Source organism: Symphalangus syndactylus, chromosome 8 (assembly GCF_028878055.3).
Source record: "Symphalangus syndactylus isolate Jambi chromosome 8, NHGRI_mSymSyn1-v2.1_pri, whole genome shotgun sequence".
Classification (NCBI taxonomy): Eukaryota; Metazoa; Chordata; class Mammalia; order Primates; family Hylobatidae; genus Symphalangus; species Symphalangus syndactylus.
Genome location: NC_072430.2, coordinates 42,950,598 through 42,966,632, shown reverse-complemented (window position 1 = coordinate 42,966,632; position 16,035 = coordinate 42,950,598). Strand labels below are relative to the sequence as shown.

General features: G+C 44.0%; 2 protein-coding genes across 22 annotated transcripts in view; one reads left to right on the top strand and one right to left on the bottom strand.

Annotated features, from left to right (window-relative positions):
- Nucleotides 1-12,141, top strand: part of COQ6 (coenzyme Q6, monooxygenase) — a 13,318-nt gene extending 1,177 nt beyond the window's left edge. The window contains exons 2-12 of one of the 6 annotated variants that reach the window (XM_055288840.2): nt 2,103-2,237; nt 4,102-4,160; nt 4,461-4,584; nt 7,127-7,257; nt 7,944-8,051; nt 8,135-8,197; nt 8,387-8,494; nt 10,181-10,383; nt 10,463-10,578; nt 10,742-10,908; nt 12,007-12,141. In XM_055288840.2, the coding sequence (XP_055144815.1) occupies nt 2,103-2,237; nt 4,102-4,160; nt 4,461-4,584; nt 7,127-7,257; nt 7,944-8,051; nt 8,135-8,197; nt 8,387-8,494; nt 10,181-10,383; nt 10,463-10,578; nt 10,742-10,908; nt 12,007-12,036 (1,244 nt within the window). In that variant the 3' untranslated portion in view covers nt 12,037-12,141. Of the gene's footprint in view, nt 1-2,102; nt 2,238-4,101; nt 4,161-4,460; nt 4,585-7,126; nt 7,258-7,943; nt 8,052-8,134; nt 8,198-8,386; nt 8,495-10,180; nt 10,384-10,462; nt 10,579-10,741; nt 10,909-12,006 lie in introns of those variants that run through there. The other 5 variants (XM_063644289.1, XM_063644288.1, XM_063644291.1 and 2 more) reach the window with 5 other exon arrangements.
- Nucleotides 3,981-16,035, bottom strand: part of ENTPD5 (ectonucleoside triphosphate diphosphohydrolase 5 (inactive)) — a 61,964-nt gene continuing 49,909 nt past the window's right edge. For 5 of the 16 annotated variants that reach the window (XM_055288841.2, XM_055288842.2, XM_055288843.2 and 2 more), the window contains one exon: nt 11,973-16,035. In XM_055288841.2, coding sequence (XP_055144816.1) covers nt 15,949-16,035 — 87 coding nt within the window. In that variant the 3' untranslated portion in view covers nt 11,973-15,948. Of the gene's footprint in view, nt 4,244-7,332; nt 10,559-11,972 lie in introns of those variants that run through there. The other 11 variants (XM_055288849.2, XM_063644310.1, XM_063644309.1 and 8 more) reach the window with 9 other exon arrangements.

Genomic DNA, 16,035 nt, shown 5'->3' with positions numbered 1-16,035 from the left:
AACTTGCAAATATTTTCTTCCATTTTGTAGTCTTTTCACCTTTTTTTTTTTTTTTCCCCCAAAACGGAGTTTCGCTCTTGTTGCCCAGGATGGAGTACAATGGCAAGATCTTGGCTCACTGCAACCTCTGGGATTACAGACGTGTGCCACCACTCCTGGATAATTTTTGTATTTTTAGTAGAGACGGGGTTTCACCATATTGGCCAGGCTGGTCTCGAACTCCTGACCTCGTGATCCACCTGCCCCTTCCTCCCAAAGTGCTGGGATTACAGGCATGAATCACCATGCTCGGCCCATTATGAGATTTTTTTGTGTGTGATTTTCTTTTTTTTTTTTTTTTTTTAGCTCATCAGCTATCATTAATATTAATGTTTTTTATATGTGACCCAAGACAATTCTTCTTGCACTGTGGCCTGGGGAAGCCAAAAGATTGGACACCCTGATGTAAGGGCAGCTGTTCCACCCTATGATCCTCATCTCACAAGATACACAAAATTTAACTTAAAGCAGATCATAGACTTCTGTAACAGGGTGGTTCCCATGGCTACTTGGGAGGCTGAGGCAGGAGAATTGCTTGAAACTGGAAGGGGGAGGTTGCAGTGAGCCGAGATCGTGCCACTGCACTGCACTCCAGCCTGGGCAACAAGAGCGAAACTCTATCAAAAAAAAAAAAAAAAAGAAGATAGTGCTGTCTACAGAATGTCCCTGTGCCCCATCCTCCACAGCAAAAGCTGCCAAGAGGGGCCACTCACTGTCTGTATGGCTGGAGCTAACTTTTTTTTTTTTTTTTTTTTTTGAGACAGAGTCTCCACTTTGTCACGCAGGCTGGAGTGCAGTGGCAGGATCCCAGCTCACTGCAACCTCTGCCTCCCGGGTTCCAGTGATTCTCCTGCCTCAGCCTTCTGAGGAGCTGGGACCACAGGCACCCGCCATCACACCTGGCTTTTGTGTTTTTAGTAGAGATGGGGTTTCACCATGTTGCCCACGCTGGTCTTGAACTCCTGAGCTCAAGTGATCCATCACCTCAGTCTCCCAAAGTGCTGGGATTATAGGCGTGACCCACTGTGCCTGACCTTTCTTTCTTTTTTTTTTTTTTTTTTTTTAGTTTTTGAGACAGGTTTTGCCCTGTCCCCCAGGTAGGACTGCAGTTGCACAAACATGGCTCAGGCATGCCACCATGCCGGGCTAGTTTAAAAAAAATTATGTTTTTTTTTTTTTTTTAGAGACAGGGTCTCGCCATGTTGCCCAGGCTGGTCTTGAATTCCTGGGTTTGAGCAATCCTCCCGCCTCGGCCTCCCAAAATGCTGAGATTACAGGCGTTAGCCACCATGCCTGGCCCACCTTTTCTTTTATAAACTCTAATTCTTTCTTTTTGAGACAGAATTTTGCTCTTGTTGCCCAGGCTGGAGTGCAATAGTGCAATCTCCTCCTCCCAGGATCAAGCGATTCTCCTGCCTCAGCCTCCCAAGTAGCTGGGATTATAGGTGCCCACCATCACACCTGGCTAATTTTTTTGTATTTTTAGTGGAGACGGGGTTTCACCATGTTGACCAGGCTGGTCTTGAACTCCTGACCTCAGGTGATCTGCCCACCTCAGCCTTCAAAGTGCTGGGATTACAGGTGTGAGCCACCGCACCAGCCTTTATAAACTCTAATTCTTTATTCTCGGTTTAATCTTGAGACTGCATCGAATTTTGCTTGTTTACTCCACTTTTGAACAGGAGTTGTAATTTTTAGTGACTTAATACTCTGGAGATTGGAAAGAACTGGTGTTTAAATACTATAGTCTAACTTTTTTACTTCATTTTTCCTTTCTAGGGCGTTCTGTCTGCTAGTTAGGTGTTTGCCATTATTTGCTTCTTGGCAGGTGGCATGCAGTGGTCTTTGGAGAAGCCTTACAGTTGTGGGCAGGGTGGTTCTCATGGCTAAAATGGTGGTATATGTTATTGCTTAGGACTCTGTATGGGTATAGTGTTTACTTTATGTTCTCCGTAAGAAATTCATATTCTAAGGGTTAAGTAGTTACTCTGTTGTTTCTCTTGGCAATGGGAAAGGAAATAAATTCTTGATTTTCCTAAGATTATATAAATTTTTTTTTTAAGGATATCATATCCACTTTCATGACAAGAAAATCCTGTTGCTAGAAGCAGGTCCAAAGAAAGTATTGAAGAACTTGTCAGAAACTTACAGCAACAGGGTCAGCTCCATTTCCCCTGGCTCTGCAACGCTTCTCAGTAGTGAGTAGAAGATCCTCCTTCAAAGATCCAATCTCCTTTCCCACTTAGCTTTCTAGTGTATCCCATGGGGCAGAGTCATCAGAGCATCTGACAAGGAGGGAGCTCACTGAGGTGGGTGGAGAGAGGGGGGTGGGATTGGTAGTCTAGGGCAGAACTGAAGATGTGGACCCCTGCAATTGCTACTGCCTCAACTCCCTGTCTGAGGAATGCATCCTTGAGGCATGTGGGTCCATCATGTTGACTTCACTTGTGATGTTGTGTCATTATGAATTGGTGGAACTGAAATCATATGAACTAATCATGAACATTCACTTCGAATAGCAGTGCTGTCTTCATCCTGAGACAAGCCCTCTAGCAAGCCAGGGAGCTTACATGTGAAATGCCCCTGGGGTGCAGGTTAATAATGTGTGCACATGGAACCAGTTAGCAAATTGTCATTAGGTCTGCTAGATGTTTCCCTCAGACCATCCTGTCTGAAACTACCCCATCTCAAATTAAACTCTTCCATCACTTTCTAGCCCCTTTCCCTGCTCTATTTTTCTTCATAACGCTTACTACTACCTGGCATTATATTATGTGTTTGTTTTTTATTGTCCATCTCTCCAATTAGAATGTTAACTGCAGAAGGCCAGGGACTTTATCCATTGGTTTCACACTTTACTGTATTTGGCACAGTCGGTGCTCAGTAAATATGTCCTCAATGAATGAATCTGTTCAGTGCTATGAAGAGCTAAAAAAGAGAACATAGGCCAGGCACAGTCATGTGTACCTGTAGTCCTGGCCACTTGGAAGGCTGAGATGGGAGGGTTGCTTGAGCCCCGGAGTTTTAGGTCTAGCCTGGGCAACATACCAAGTGTATCTTGAAAAAGAAAAAGCAAATGGTTTCAAGTTACTAGAATTCCTTTGTAAAAATAATTTTTTAAAAATTGTCTTCAGGAGGTTTATAACTTCAATAGGATGATGAAGAAAAAGAACAATATGGATTTGGGGCCAGGCACGGTGGCTCATGCCTCTAATCCCAGCATTTTGGGAGGCCAAGGCAGGAGGATCACGAGGTCAGGAGATCGAGACCATCCTAGCTAACACGGTGAAACCCCGTCTCTACTAACAATACAAAAAAACGAGCCGGGCGTGGTGGCGGGCGCCTGTAGTCCCAGCTGCTGGGGAGGCTGAGGTAGGAGAATGGCATGAACCCGGGAGGCATAGCTTGCAGTGAGCCAGGATCCCGCCACTGCACTCCAGCCTGGGCTACAGAGTGAGACTCCCTCTCAAAAAAAAAATATATACATGGATTTGGTTTTCTTTTTTTATTTCCCCTACTTTATGTGATTTGACCTTTTGATCATGGAAGCTGAGTCTTTCTTTTTTCTTTTTTTTTTTTTTTTTGAGATGGAGTCTTGCTCTGTCGCCCAGGCTGGAGTGCAGTGGTGCGATCTCGGCTCACTGCAAGCTCCGCCTCCCGGGTTCACGCCATTCTCCTGCCTCAGCCTCCGGAGTAGCTGGGACTACAGGCGCCCGCCACCACACCCAGCTAATTTTTTGTATTTTTTAGTAAAGATGGGGTTTCACCGTGTCAGCCAGGATGGTCTCTATCTCCTGACTTTGTGATCCGCCCGCCTCGGCCTCCCAAAGTGCTGGGATTACAGGCGTGAGCCACCGCGCCCGGCAAAAGCTGGGTCTTTTTTCATGCTATACAACCTGGGACTGGGGAAGAGTAGCTTAGGTACTAACATCAAACAAGATAGAAGTGAAGAGTATTATTGAAGAACACTGAAAACAACCTCTTACCTAACAGGATGGAGGGACAAGGGGGAGCCCAGGTCCCTGTGAAGTCACTCTGGTCTATAGATCCTTTCTTTTGTAGGTTTTGGTGCCTGGGACCATATCTGCAACATGAGATACAGAGCCTTTCGGCGGATGCAGGTGCCCCTTTATCTTTTCAATTTTGTCAAGATGTCTTGGTCTGTCTTGTGTTAAGATATCGGAGTCCACTTTCTCCAAGTGTTCTGTGAATGTAGGAAGAATCAGACAAGGTTCACATTCAGTCCGAGGAAGTGGGAAGAAGCATTCCCAGGAGAATTTTCTTCTAATTTTATATTTTCCTGCCAGAGAGGCTGACAAATTGTGATTTTCTGCTCTGTCACCTGGGAAAGCAGTATTGTTTCTGATTGGAGTGATGTTTCCCTCTTGGTTTTAATGCAAACTTGCCTTTTGTGTTTCCAGGTGTGGGACGCCTGCTCAGAGGCCCTGATAATGTTTGATAAGGATAATTTAGATGATATGGGCTATATCGTGGAGAATGATGTCATCATGCATGCTCTCGCTAAGCAGCTGGAGGCTGTGTCTGGTGAGGCCTCCATCTTCCATCTTGCATTCATTGGGAAGTGAACTGCTTAGGACTTACTGGAAGAAAGGATCTCTTTTACAATATTCAGTGTCCGCCATAAAGAAATCCTCTGATGGCCAAGTGCAGTGGCTCACGCCTGTAATCCCAGCACTTTCGGAGGCCAAGGCGGGCGGATCACGAGGTCAGGAGATTGAGACCATCCTGGCTAACATGGTGAAACCCCATCTCTACTAAAAATACAAAGAAACAATTAGTCGGGCATGGTGGCGGATGCCTATAGACCCAGCTACTCTGGAGGCTGTGAGGCATGAGAATGGTGAGAACCCAGGAGGTGGAGCTTGCAGTGAGCCGAGATCATGCCACTGCACTCCAGCCTGGACGACAGAGCGAGACTCCGTCTCAAAAAAAAGAAATCCTCTGATGATTATTTCACAGTGCTGGATACTTAGAAGTGGAATTGCTGGGTTATATAATAATTCTATGTTTAATATTTTCAGAAGCTGCCACTTTTCTAAAGAGGCTATACAATTTCACTTTCCCACCAGTCTATAAGGGTTCCAATTTCTCCACATCCTCACCAACGCTCATTTTCCTTCTTTTAAAAAAAACTGTAGCCATCCTGTTGAGAGTGAAGTGGTATCTCATGGTAGTTGTGGTTGCATTTCCTTAATAACTAATGTCGAATATCTTTTCATGTCCTTACTGGCCATTTGTGTATCCACTTTGGAGAAATGTCTGTTCAAAATATTTTGCCTGTTTTTAAATTGGATTATTTCTCTTTTTGAGTTATACGAGTTCTTTATATATTTTGAATATAAATTTATCAGTTATGTGATTTGCAAATATCTTAATGTTCTAGAGAGAGAAAAATTGGAAGTAACTTAAATGCTTTTTGATATTGGATAGTAGTTCATGCAATGAACCATGATGTAGCTTTTAAAGATAATTTGGATCTAAAATTTAATAACTTAGAAATTTGTTCTGGCCGGGCGCGGTGGCTCACGCTTGTAATCCCAGCACTTTGGGAGGCTGAGGCGGGTGGATCACGAGGTCAGGAGATCGAGACCACGGTGAAACCCCGTCTCTACTAAAAATACAAAAAATTAGCCGGGCGTGGTGGCGGGCGCCTGTAGTCCCAGCTACTCGGAGAGGCTGAGGCAGGAGAATGGCGTGAACCCGGGAGGCGGAGCTTGCAGTGAGCCGAGATCACGCCACTGCACTCCAGCCTGGGTGAAAGAGTGAGACTCTGTCTCAAAAAAAAAAAAAAAAAAAAAAAAAAAAAGAAAGTTGTTCCATAATATATTGGGTCATATGATCACACTTGTGTGTGCATATACATGCATAGGAAATTGTCTGGAAAGCCATACACCAAAGCTGTAACTGCAGTTGTCTCTGAGTAGTTTGATTAAGGGTGATTTTTCCCCACTTGAACCTTTCTTTGTTGTCCAGACTTCTACAGCGAGCTTACTATTATTATTATTTTTTTTTATTTTTTTTTTTTTTTGAGACAGAGTCTCACTCTGTCACCCAGGCTGGAGTGCAGTGGCACAATCTTGGCTCACTGCAAGCTCGGCCTCCCAGGTTCACACCATTCTCCTGCCTCAGCCTCCGGAGTAGCTGGGACTACAGGCGCCCACCACCGTGCCCAGCTAATTATTTGTATTTTTAGTAGAGATGGGGTTTCACCATGGTCTCGATCTCCTGACCTCGTGATCCACCCACCTCGGCCTCCCAAACTGCTGGGATTACAGGCGTAAGCCACCGTGCGGGCGCTGGCCCTCTATTATTATTTAAATCGCTTTGTTGACGGTATGACTGACTGACATACAAAAAGCTGTAAATGATGTATACAGACTGATGTTTTTGGAGATAGTGTTTTGTTTTGTTTTGAGACAAGGTCTTGCTTTGTCCTCCCTGGCTGGGGTGCAGTGGCTCAAGCAATCCTCTCACCTCAGCCTGCTAACTAGGACTACAGGTGCGCACCATCACGCCTGGTTAATTTTTTGTAAAGATGAGGTTTTACCATGTTGCTCAGGCTGGTCTTGAACTCCTGGGCTCAAGTGATCCTCCTGCTTCAGCCTCCCTAAGTGCTAGGATTATGAGCATGAGCCATCCGTGCCTGGCCATAGAGTGTAGTTTTTATGACCAGAAAAATAAAATGATTTCCAGCTGGAAGAAAATCTTTTGTAGTCTAGGATTTGTTTCAGCCTATGGTATTCCCAGCCTGTCTACTGTAAAAGCACACACGGGCTCATTTAAGCGTAGAGTGAAAATGGAGGCGCAGAAGCACGTGGACAGTAATAAAGAATGCCTCTGACAGAGTTTGCTGAGAACTTCAATGTCTTTTTTTGACATTGAGTTATCTCTGTGGCTTCTGTCATTTATTAGCTCAGACCACAGCATTAATTACTGATTTTTTTTAATCTTAAAAGACAAGACACTGCTGTCCTGGGACCTTGCTTTAGGTTTAGTTATGGCTTTTTCCTCAGCCTATGTGGCCCACCTTTCTAATTTTTTTTTTCCTCTCTTTTGACCTCCCCAGACCGAGTGACGGTTCTCTACAGGAGCAAAGCCATTCGCTATACCTGGCCTTGTCCATTTCCTATGGCCGACTCCAGCCCTTGGGTTCATATTACCCTAGGTGATGGCAGCACCTTCCAGACCAAATTGTTGGTAGTTGAAGATTCTTATTTTGCTAGGGGTCTTGTATATCTACATCTTATCCTAGATTGTAGGGACTCTGGTTTTAGATTTAAGCTATAGTTTAATTTTAGGCAAAGCTTTTGGTTATAAGGACCAGTACCCATTCAGGCCAGCTCAAATGGAGATGGTCTCATCGTAAATTCTGTACAGGGAGCAATCTCATGGGCCGTCTTAGATTGTGAAATAACAGATAGCTGGGTCTCACAGGGCAGGCACGAGTGTCGGGAATGGAGGCTGTTCTTTCCCTCTGAAGAGTCTGTAGTCATTGATCTCTTGCCTCTTATTTTTCTGCTCACAAGCTTCCCTTTTTGCATGGCAGCCATTCCTAACCCTACATCAGAAATATTCAGCTCCAGTGTGTGCCCCATACTGAAACTTTCCTTACTGCTCTCTAGTTCAAATATCAGGAGGGCCTGGCTGAGTTTAACTCATGGCTGGCACCTTTTGAGTCATGTCCAGCTTTGGCTCTGTTGGCTGAGGCTGAGGTGACACAATGCAGGAGCTCCGCCTCTAGGGGCTGTGAGTGAAGCAGGCCTGATGGAATTATCCTGCCAAAGAACAATCAGAGCTGGAGGAAACTTTAGGGGGCAGAGAGAAACTTCTGAAGCAGTTTATGAAGAGGCTGTAATACTTAGCAGGCTTGTGTGTCCATGCAGATAGGTGCAGATGGTCACAACTCCGGAGTACGGCAGGCTGCTGGAATCCAGAATGTGAGCTGGAACTATGACCAGTCTGCTGTTGTGGCTACTCTGCATTTATCAGAGGTAAGATCCTGAGCTGCCATCTGGGGACTCTATTCATAGGCACTAGGTACTTTGCAGAGAAACTTTTCTCCTCTCTGTTGCAGGCCACAGAAAACAACGTAGCCTGGCAGAGATTTCTTCCCTCTGGGCCTATTGCTCTGCTCCCGGTAAGAGGTCCTTCTGGCCAGTCTGCCCACATGCATGTAGCCTTTCCTCTTCACTTTCTCTCAGCCTTTTTATGGTTTCAAGGGAATCTGCCCAGGCTGGTTGTAAGTTCCCTTCTTGTCTTTTTATGCTTGAGAGTTTCCAAGTGCAGAAGAGTCTTAGCCCTTGGTATTGGTGTTCTTTTGACACAGCTCTCAGACACCTTGAGTTCCTTGGTTTGGTCCACGTCCCATGAACATGCAGCAGAGCTAGTTAGCATGGATGAGGAAAAATTTGTGGATGCCGTTAACTCTGCCTTTGTGAGTATCAATTTACTCAGCTGATGACGTGTTGTAGGGGGACATACAGAAAGGTGTTTTTTTTTTTTTGAAATGGAGCCTTGCCAGGCTGGAGCGTAGTGGCGCGATCTTGGCTCACTGTGCAATCTCCGCCTCCAGGGTTCAAGCGATTCTCCTGCCTTAGCCTCCCGAGTAGCTGGGACTACAGGTGCGTGCCACCATGCCCAGCTAATTTTTGTATTTTTAGTAGAGATGAGGTTTCACCATGTTGGCCAGGCTGGTCTCAAACTCCTGACCTCAAGTGATCTGCCTGCCTTGGCCTGCCAAAGTGCTGGGATTACAGGCGTGAGCTACTGTGCCCAGCCAGAAAGGTGGTTTTGAGTCAGGAAAAAGGAGTAACCAGTCAGCTGTCCCTTTGTACTTTCTAACTATAATGCTTGGTCTGGATTATGTGGAGGAGGGTATACAGGGAAATGCAAAACAATAGAGATAATAAACAATAACCTTTTGAGGGTTGTGGGCTGCTGTTAGCCTGACTGAAACAGCTGCCTGGGTGGTAGTTAGCATTGGCCTTTTTTTGAAGCTGTAACACTTGGATCATTTTGAACAGTTCTGCTAGGTTTCAGCTACCTGAACCTTTCAAGCCTGATTCATTGGAAGTATTCCTAAGGAAAGGCTGAGCGAATTTCAGCATGGGGCTTAAGAATAAGCTTAGTAGATTGATGTGGGTTCATACTGGTTCTACCTGTTCATTTCCTGAAAAATGTAAATAGTATCACTAACTTCTCAGGATTGAATAAAGACTTTCAAAATGAGAGAACTTTTGTAAAATGCATGGAACATCTTTAGTACATTGTAGATGCTCAACAAATACTAGTAATTATTCTGGAGTAGACACAGCCTTTGGATAATATGGGTACCAGTATTACTTTTGGAGCCTAAATGACACTCAAAGCCTGCAACCTTCACACCAAAGAACTGAGACTCCACTGCTGTGTAGTAGCAACAAGAATAAAGGGAAATGAACATACTGAAATGGATTCCGAGATAAATGGTGAACACTACCCTACTCTGGGCCATTTAGTGTATATTCCTGGCACAGGTCTAGGACCTCTGCAGTGTAGTCATTCACCATTAATTGTCCTTTCTATGTAGCAGGCTCTGGAGATACTGAGAACAGTCTCTGCTTTCAGGAAGTTCACAGTCAAGTGAGGAAGACCGTAAATGACAGTCTCCGTAGAGTGATAGAAGTATGCATAGGATGCTGTGGAAGCATACAGGAGGAAACACAGAGAAAGATTGGAGGAGTTAAAAAGAGGCGACATCTTCTGGATGCTCTGAGGTGTTATCCTAATGAAATAGAGATGGGCATTCTAACCAGAGGAGAGTCGTGGAGGTAGAAGGATACTGTGTGATGAGCTATACTGTGGCCGGTGTGTGGTTATTGAAGGTGGGGACTAGTGAAGGGTGAAGCTCAGAAGTAGGCAGGGGCCAGCTCATGTGCAGTTTGGCTTCATCTTAAAACCTGTAGGGAGTGATGAGAAGTTGAGCTTTGCACTTGAGGGGCTTATCACTTGTCAAGATCAATGTAGCCAAGTTGGGTAGCATTAGCCTAAGCTTTGGTTACAAACAAGGTTTCTTTGTTGAATTTTTAATTCCCTGCTACTCAAATTTCACCTTGTTTGTCTTGTGGCTGATGCTGCTCAGTGGAGTGATGCTGACCACACGGACTTCATCGACACAGCTGGTGCCATGCTGCAGTATGCTGTCGGCCTTCTGAAGCCCACTAAGGTCTCGGCTCGCCAGCTGCCCCCAAGCGTAGCCAGGGTGGATGCCAAAAGCCGAGTTCTGTTTCCTCTTGGGTTGGGACATGCTGCTGAGTATGTCAGGCCTCGGGTGGCACTCATTGGGTAAGATGATAACAGAGCAGGGCCATTCCCTTCTCACTTTGCTGCCGGAAGTCACACCTGAACTCTGCTTTATTCTTAGGGATGCAGCCCACAGAGTCCATCCGCTTGCAGGACAGGGTGTCAACATGGGCTTTGGGGATATCTCCAGCTTGGCCCATCACCTCAGTACGGCAGCCTTCAATGGGAAGGACTTAGGTAAGGATTCAGGTACTATGGGGAAGTATCCAGAGGTCATACAGTTAGACAAGATCAGGGCCCACAGTAGCAAGAGGGAGTGGACATAAAATATATCTGGCTTGCTAGGAGAGGGAAGAAAACATTATTGGATTAGGGATTTAATCTTTCCTCTGCCCTTCAGGTTCCATGAGCCACCTCACAGGTTATGAAACAGAAAGACAGCGTCACAACACTGCTCTTCTGGCTGCTACAGACTTACTAAAAAGGCTCTATTCTACCAGTGCCTCCCCGCTTGTGTTGCTCAGGACGTGGGGCTTGCAGGCCACAAATGCAGCGTCTCCACTCAAAGTAAGAGGTTGCTCAGAGGAATGACTTTGCAAACAGCTCTTAATTTCTTTTGCTTTTTTTTTTTTTGAAACAGAGTCTTGCTTTTATCGCCCAAGATGGAGTGCAGTGGCACAATTTCCGCTCACTGCAGCCTCCACCTCTCAGGTTCAAGTGATTATCCTGCCTCAGCCTCCCAAGTAGCTGGGATTACAGGCGCCCACCACCACACCTGGCTAATTTTTTTATTTTTAGTACAGATGGGGTTTCACCATGTTGGCCAAGCTGGTCTTGAACTCCTGACCTTGTGATCCGCCTGCCTCGGCCTCCCAAAGTGCTGGGATTACAGGCGTGAGCCACTGCAGCTGGCCCACAGCTCTTAATTTCTTTGAATTAATTTTCTTGGCTGTAAAATTATTATCTTTATGTGTCTGCCTTCCCAAGGGTTACAAGCAGAAGAGTACTTGCTAGGCTTTTAGGTGTTACGGCCCATATCTAAGCAATAACTGTGTACAAAAAGGGCTTAAAAATAGTGAATAGGGAGTGTGGTGGCACATGCCTGTAGTCCTAGCTATTCAGAAGACTGAGGCAAAAGTATCATTTAAGCCCAGGAGTTTGAGGCTGCAATGAGCTATGATCACATCATTGTACTCAGACTGGGTGACACAGTAAGACCAGTCTCTTGAAAAGAAAAAAATAATGAATAGGGATTTCTAATGATGAAGATGTTTAAGCTCCTTTTGCTGCTTGACTAGTTTCATCCCTGAGAACTTCCATTTAAAGATGTGTTTTTTTCTGTTGGGTGCAGTGGCTTACGCCTGTAATCCCAGCACTTTAGGAGGCTGGGGAGGGAGGATCGCTTGAGCCCAGGAGTTTGAGGCTGCAGTGAGCTATAATCACACCACAGCACTCCAGCCCAGTCAACAGTGAGACCCTGTCTCCAAAACATGTGTATATATATGTATATTTTTCTTTTTTTAGCTGAAATAAAACAAGGACTCTTGGGAAGAATATCTACATGATTATTATCTACAATAGTAATGCTGTCGAGGATTATCTACAATAATCATTTTCTTCACCTTACTGTGTTAAGAGTTTCACTCACTTTTATTTTTTCTCCAGGAACAGATTATGGCCTTTGCAAGCAAATGAGTACTCCTCTCCTAAAGATTGTTGACGAAAAAGAACATCCTGCCCAGGACCCATCATACATATTTTCAAGATCTTATTTAATTTAATAAACTTAATTTACATTAACATTCTCTTTTTCTTCTTTGCTTAATGGGCCTGTGGCACCCAAATAATGAATGATAATTTGCTGTGAGGAGCGTGTATTAGCCAGACCAAAGGAAAAAATTTTGAAGGAAGACTTTTACAATTTGGTTGAAAGGAGCTTTTTATTACTAAAAAACCCACAAGGTGCTGTCTCACTCATTTCCAGTTGTTAACAGTCATTTCTAAAGAGAAGATTTACAGTTTTTTTTTGTTTTTGTTTTAGTGTTGGTCATAAATTTGTACAGTTGTTTTTTGATAGAGGTAAGAATTAGAAATAGTTGATGCATTTTTGTTAGAATTGCTGTTTAAAAGTTAACATCAGAATGCAAATTAAATATAAATTGCTTTAACCTTTGTTACAGGTACACTGGACTTTCTGAAAGGAAAACCAGGTCTCATTAATGCTAGTTTTTACTTTATCACAGCACCAGATTTCCATTTTATTTATGGTTCCTCCCTGGGACACCACTGTCTGTTTAATAAAACAATAAATAATTCATTGCACAGATCCGAAGACCTCAGGAACCAGATCGCAAGGGAAACTGATTAGCAGCAGAATTTGTTCATGTTTGGTGGCAGATTGGTAGCCAATTGGAGGGAGGGGAATTTTACTGTGGGTTTTTGAAGAGGTCTCTTCACAAGACCAGAGATGCCTCTTGAAGAGATTTTTAGGTTGTGGGTTTGCTTACTCTAAAGAACATCTTGCCCAAAAGTCTGATTTGAGATGAAGTGAAGAGAAACAGTCTGCTTTTGAACCAAGTAAGGTATTATTTGGAATATTTTTAGAGCCATGAGAAATCTGTTCTTACAGGGGCACTTTTCAGGCAAATGCAGAAAATTTAAAAGATTCTAGAACAAAAAAGTGACAATGTCACAACCTTCCTGGAATCTCAGGAAAAAGAATTAAAGATGACAGCTGCTGTGAAAAGCTGTGACTACTGGCAGAGACTGCAGGGACAAGGTCATCTTTCACAAAAAATGGAAAGGTGGCCTAGATGAGGACACAGACTCTCCAGAAGTTATGCAAACAAAATCAGGCAAGATGAAGAATTTTAAGGCACACCTCCATTGGCCCACAGAGAGTGTTCTTCATATGACAATGATGTTAAACACCACCTGTCATGTACCAGGCCATGTCCTAAGTATTTTAAATATATTACCACATCTACAAAGAGGAAACTATTAGAATCTGTAGGACCTCTTAAGAAGCGCAAAGGGTCTACTGCAAGCAGCATGGGCCTTACAGAAAAAAAAAAATTCTCATTCCAAATTGCTCCTAAGATGGACAAATTGGTTACTTCTCCAGAAGGTCTAACCAAGGTTAACAAAATAGATATAGATAAGTTTCTGGAGTTATAATGCATCTACCCTGGAGTTTGGAGGTATTTGGGATGACCAAAGGAGTCTGCTGGACAGTATGTGTGTTTTTCAAAATGGCCCCCACAGTGATTAGAGACCAGAGACTCTTAACATCTCTGCATTTGTCAAGCTGAAACAGTCTTTAGTGAACACAGCTTACCTCTTGTAAAACTACTGGTTTCTATTGGAGGAAACATGGATGACATTTAGTGTTCTGTGACTGGTCTGGCACCCTACTTTTGTTGACAAAGATGGGAAGGGGTCTAAAAGTCATGTCACTCATAAAGAACTTGGGAGGAGCTTTTTTCAAAAGATCCACAGATTTTGGAAGGAGAGATTAGAGCAGAACTAAGACCACTTAGAAGATAGGTAGATTTCAGCTCAATATAAGAATTTTTTTTTTAACATCAGTGCAGTTCCAAATGGAATAGGCTGTTTGAACATGGCTTAGCAGAAGCTGAATGACAACCTGTTAGAAATTCTAGGGAATTCTGCCCTGAGTACAACATTGGATTATTTCTTTGGGCTGTTTCCAACTCATGATCCTGTTATTTCATTATAAGCATTTCGAGGAAGGCAGTTGGTATAAAGGTGACTTTAGTAATAAAAGTCAGTGTGAAGTCTAAATAAATTCCACAATGAATTTAAAGACAACAAAATTTTAGGGACAAGGATACAGAAATTTGCCTAGTAATTTGCACATAGCAGATGGTAAATATTGACTCAATGGAGTAATGTTAAAAATAAGGTTTCTCGTGGACTGTGTGAGGGCCAGGCATATTTAACATCCTTTGTGAGAGAGAGGATGGAAACGGAGTCTACTGTGAAAGCCACAAGTTCGGGGAAATACACTCTTGGAAAGAAGCTGGAGGTTAAGAACCAAGGCAAAGGGGCCAGACCACAGGGAGATCTTCCAGGTCCAAGAGCACTGCAGGGCAGATGAGAAGCAGGGATGATTATGTTGAAAGTGCAAGATAAAGCCAGGCGCGGGGTCTCATGCCTGTAATCCCAGCACTTTGGGAAGCGGGTGGATTGAGGTCAGGAGTTGGAAACCAGCGTGGCCAACATGGTGAAACCCCCATCTCTACTAAAAATACAAAAATTAGCCAGGAATGGTGGTGGGCGCCTCTAATCCCAGCTACTCAGGAGGCTGAGACACAAGAATCGCTTGAACCCGGGGGCGGAGGTTGCAGTGAGCTGAGATTGCACCACTCCACTCTAGCCTGGGCAACAGAGCAAGCCTCCGTCTCAAAAAAAAAGTGCAAGATAATGAGTTTGGGGTAAATAATTCACAGTCAAGAGCTCTAAGCACTTGGATTCAAAAAGAACATGAGGGACGTTAAATATGGTTTTCCCTAGAAATGTTGGTCCACTGTACTGATGTGGGCTGAGAGAGCCAACCAAATCCAAGTAGGGGTTTGTCAGGAACGGTATTGGAAACTCTGAACTAGATTAGCTGGATATTAGCTAAAGTGATCAGGGGCCAGGACAGGAAGGTACGGTTACAAACGGAGAGAATAAAAGGGCAAACAAATAATAGATCCTGGAATAGCACAGACACTGACCTCTGACCACAGACCAAAAGTTAGGGCCTAGTTCTATTTCTTAGAAATAGAAAACAAGTTTAGAATCATAGAAAACACTGTTAACACATTAGCCTGGGAGGTGGTACTGGCACTGAATATATACATACCCATAAAGTTGGATATGTTCATTTATCCCAGAGTTGACTGATAAAATGCTGATTAAAGCAAAGGTAGGCTATATGAGGCAGCCACACCCTCCCAAAACATGTCCCCAGAGACTGGGTGGCCTTTCTTAAGGCTGTAATCTATGCACAGTTAGGAGTTACTCTCCATCCTATTAATATTTAGGATGGCTCTCAGCTGGCTGATTGGAGCTAACACAGAATAGGATCATACAGATTCTGACATGGTCCCATTTTGTGTTGTTGAATTATACATGGAAAGCAAAACCAGGTATTTTTTTTCTCTCTTTTTCAGGGGAGGTGGGTGCAGATAAGGGTGGGCAGGACACTGTATAGGGAAGAAAAAAATATTGATATTGATGGGTCATGGGATTGCAATAAGTCAGTTTACCATTTAAGAGGAAAATTTAAATATTCAGCGGAATGAGGCACTCAAAGGGAGTGAGATTTTTCTTTGGTTTCCAGGGACCTGTCCCTGGGCTCTCCAAGGTTAAGTTCCAAAGCTATACTTTTTGGCTCACAGGGCTCTATGTGATGCTCTGGTGCCAGCTGTGTACTCTTGAGTGGTTAGGCGGCAGTTCACATTAGATGTGTAAAATTAATTAAACCTAAATCTCTAGGCTCAAGTCCAGGATGTCCCCAGACTAGTTCAGAAACTAAGTGCTCTCTCCTCCCCTTAAAAAGGTGTTGGCAAATGCAGGTCTTCAAGGAAGTGTGTGGCCTCAATGGGAGATGCCCAGAGACTGCAACAGGTGAAAAGTGGCCCCCAAGGCCCAGCCCGTCTCTATGTTGTTCACTTTCTTTGTGAG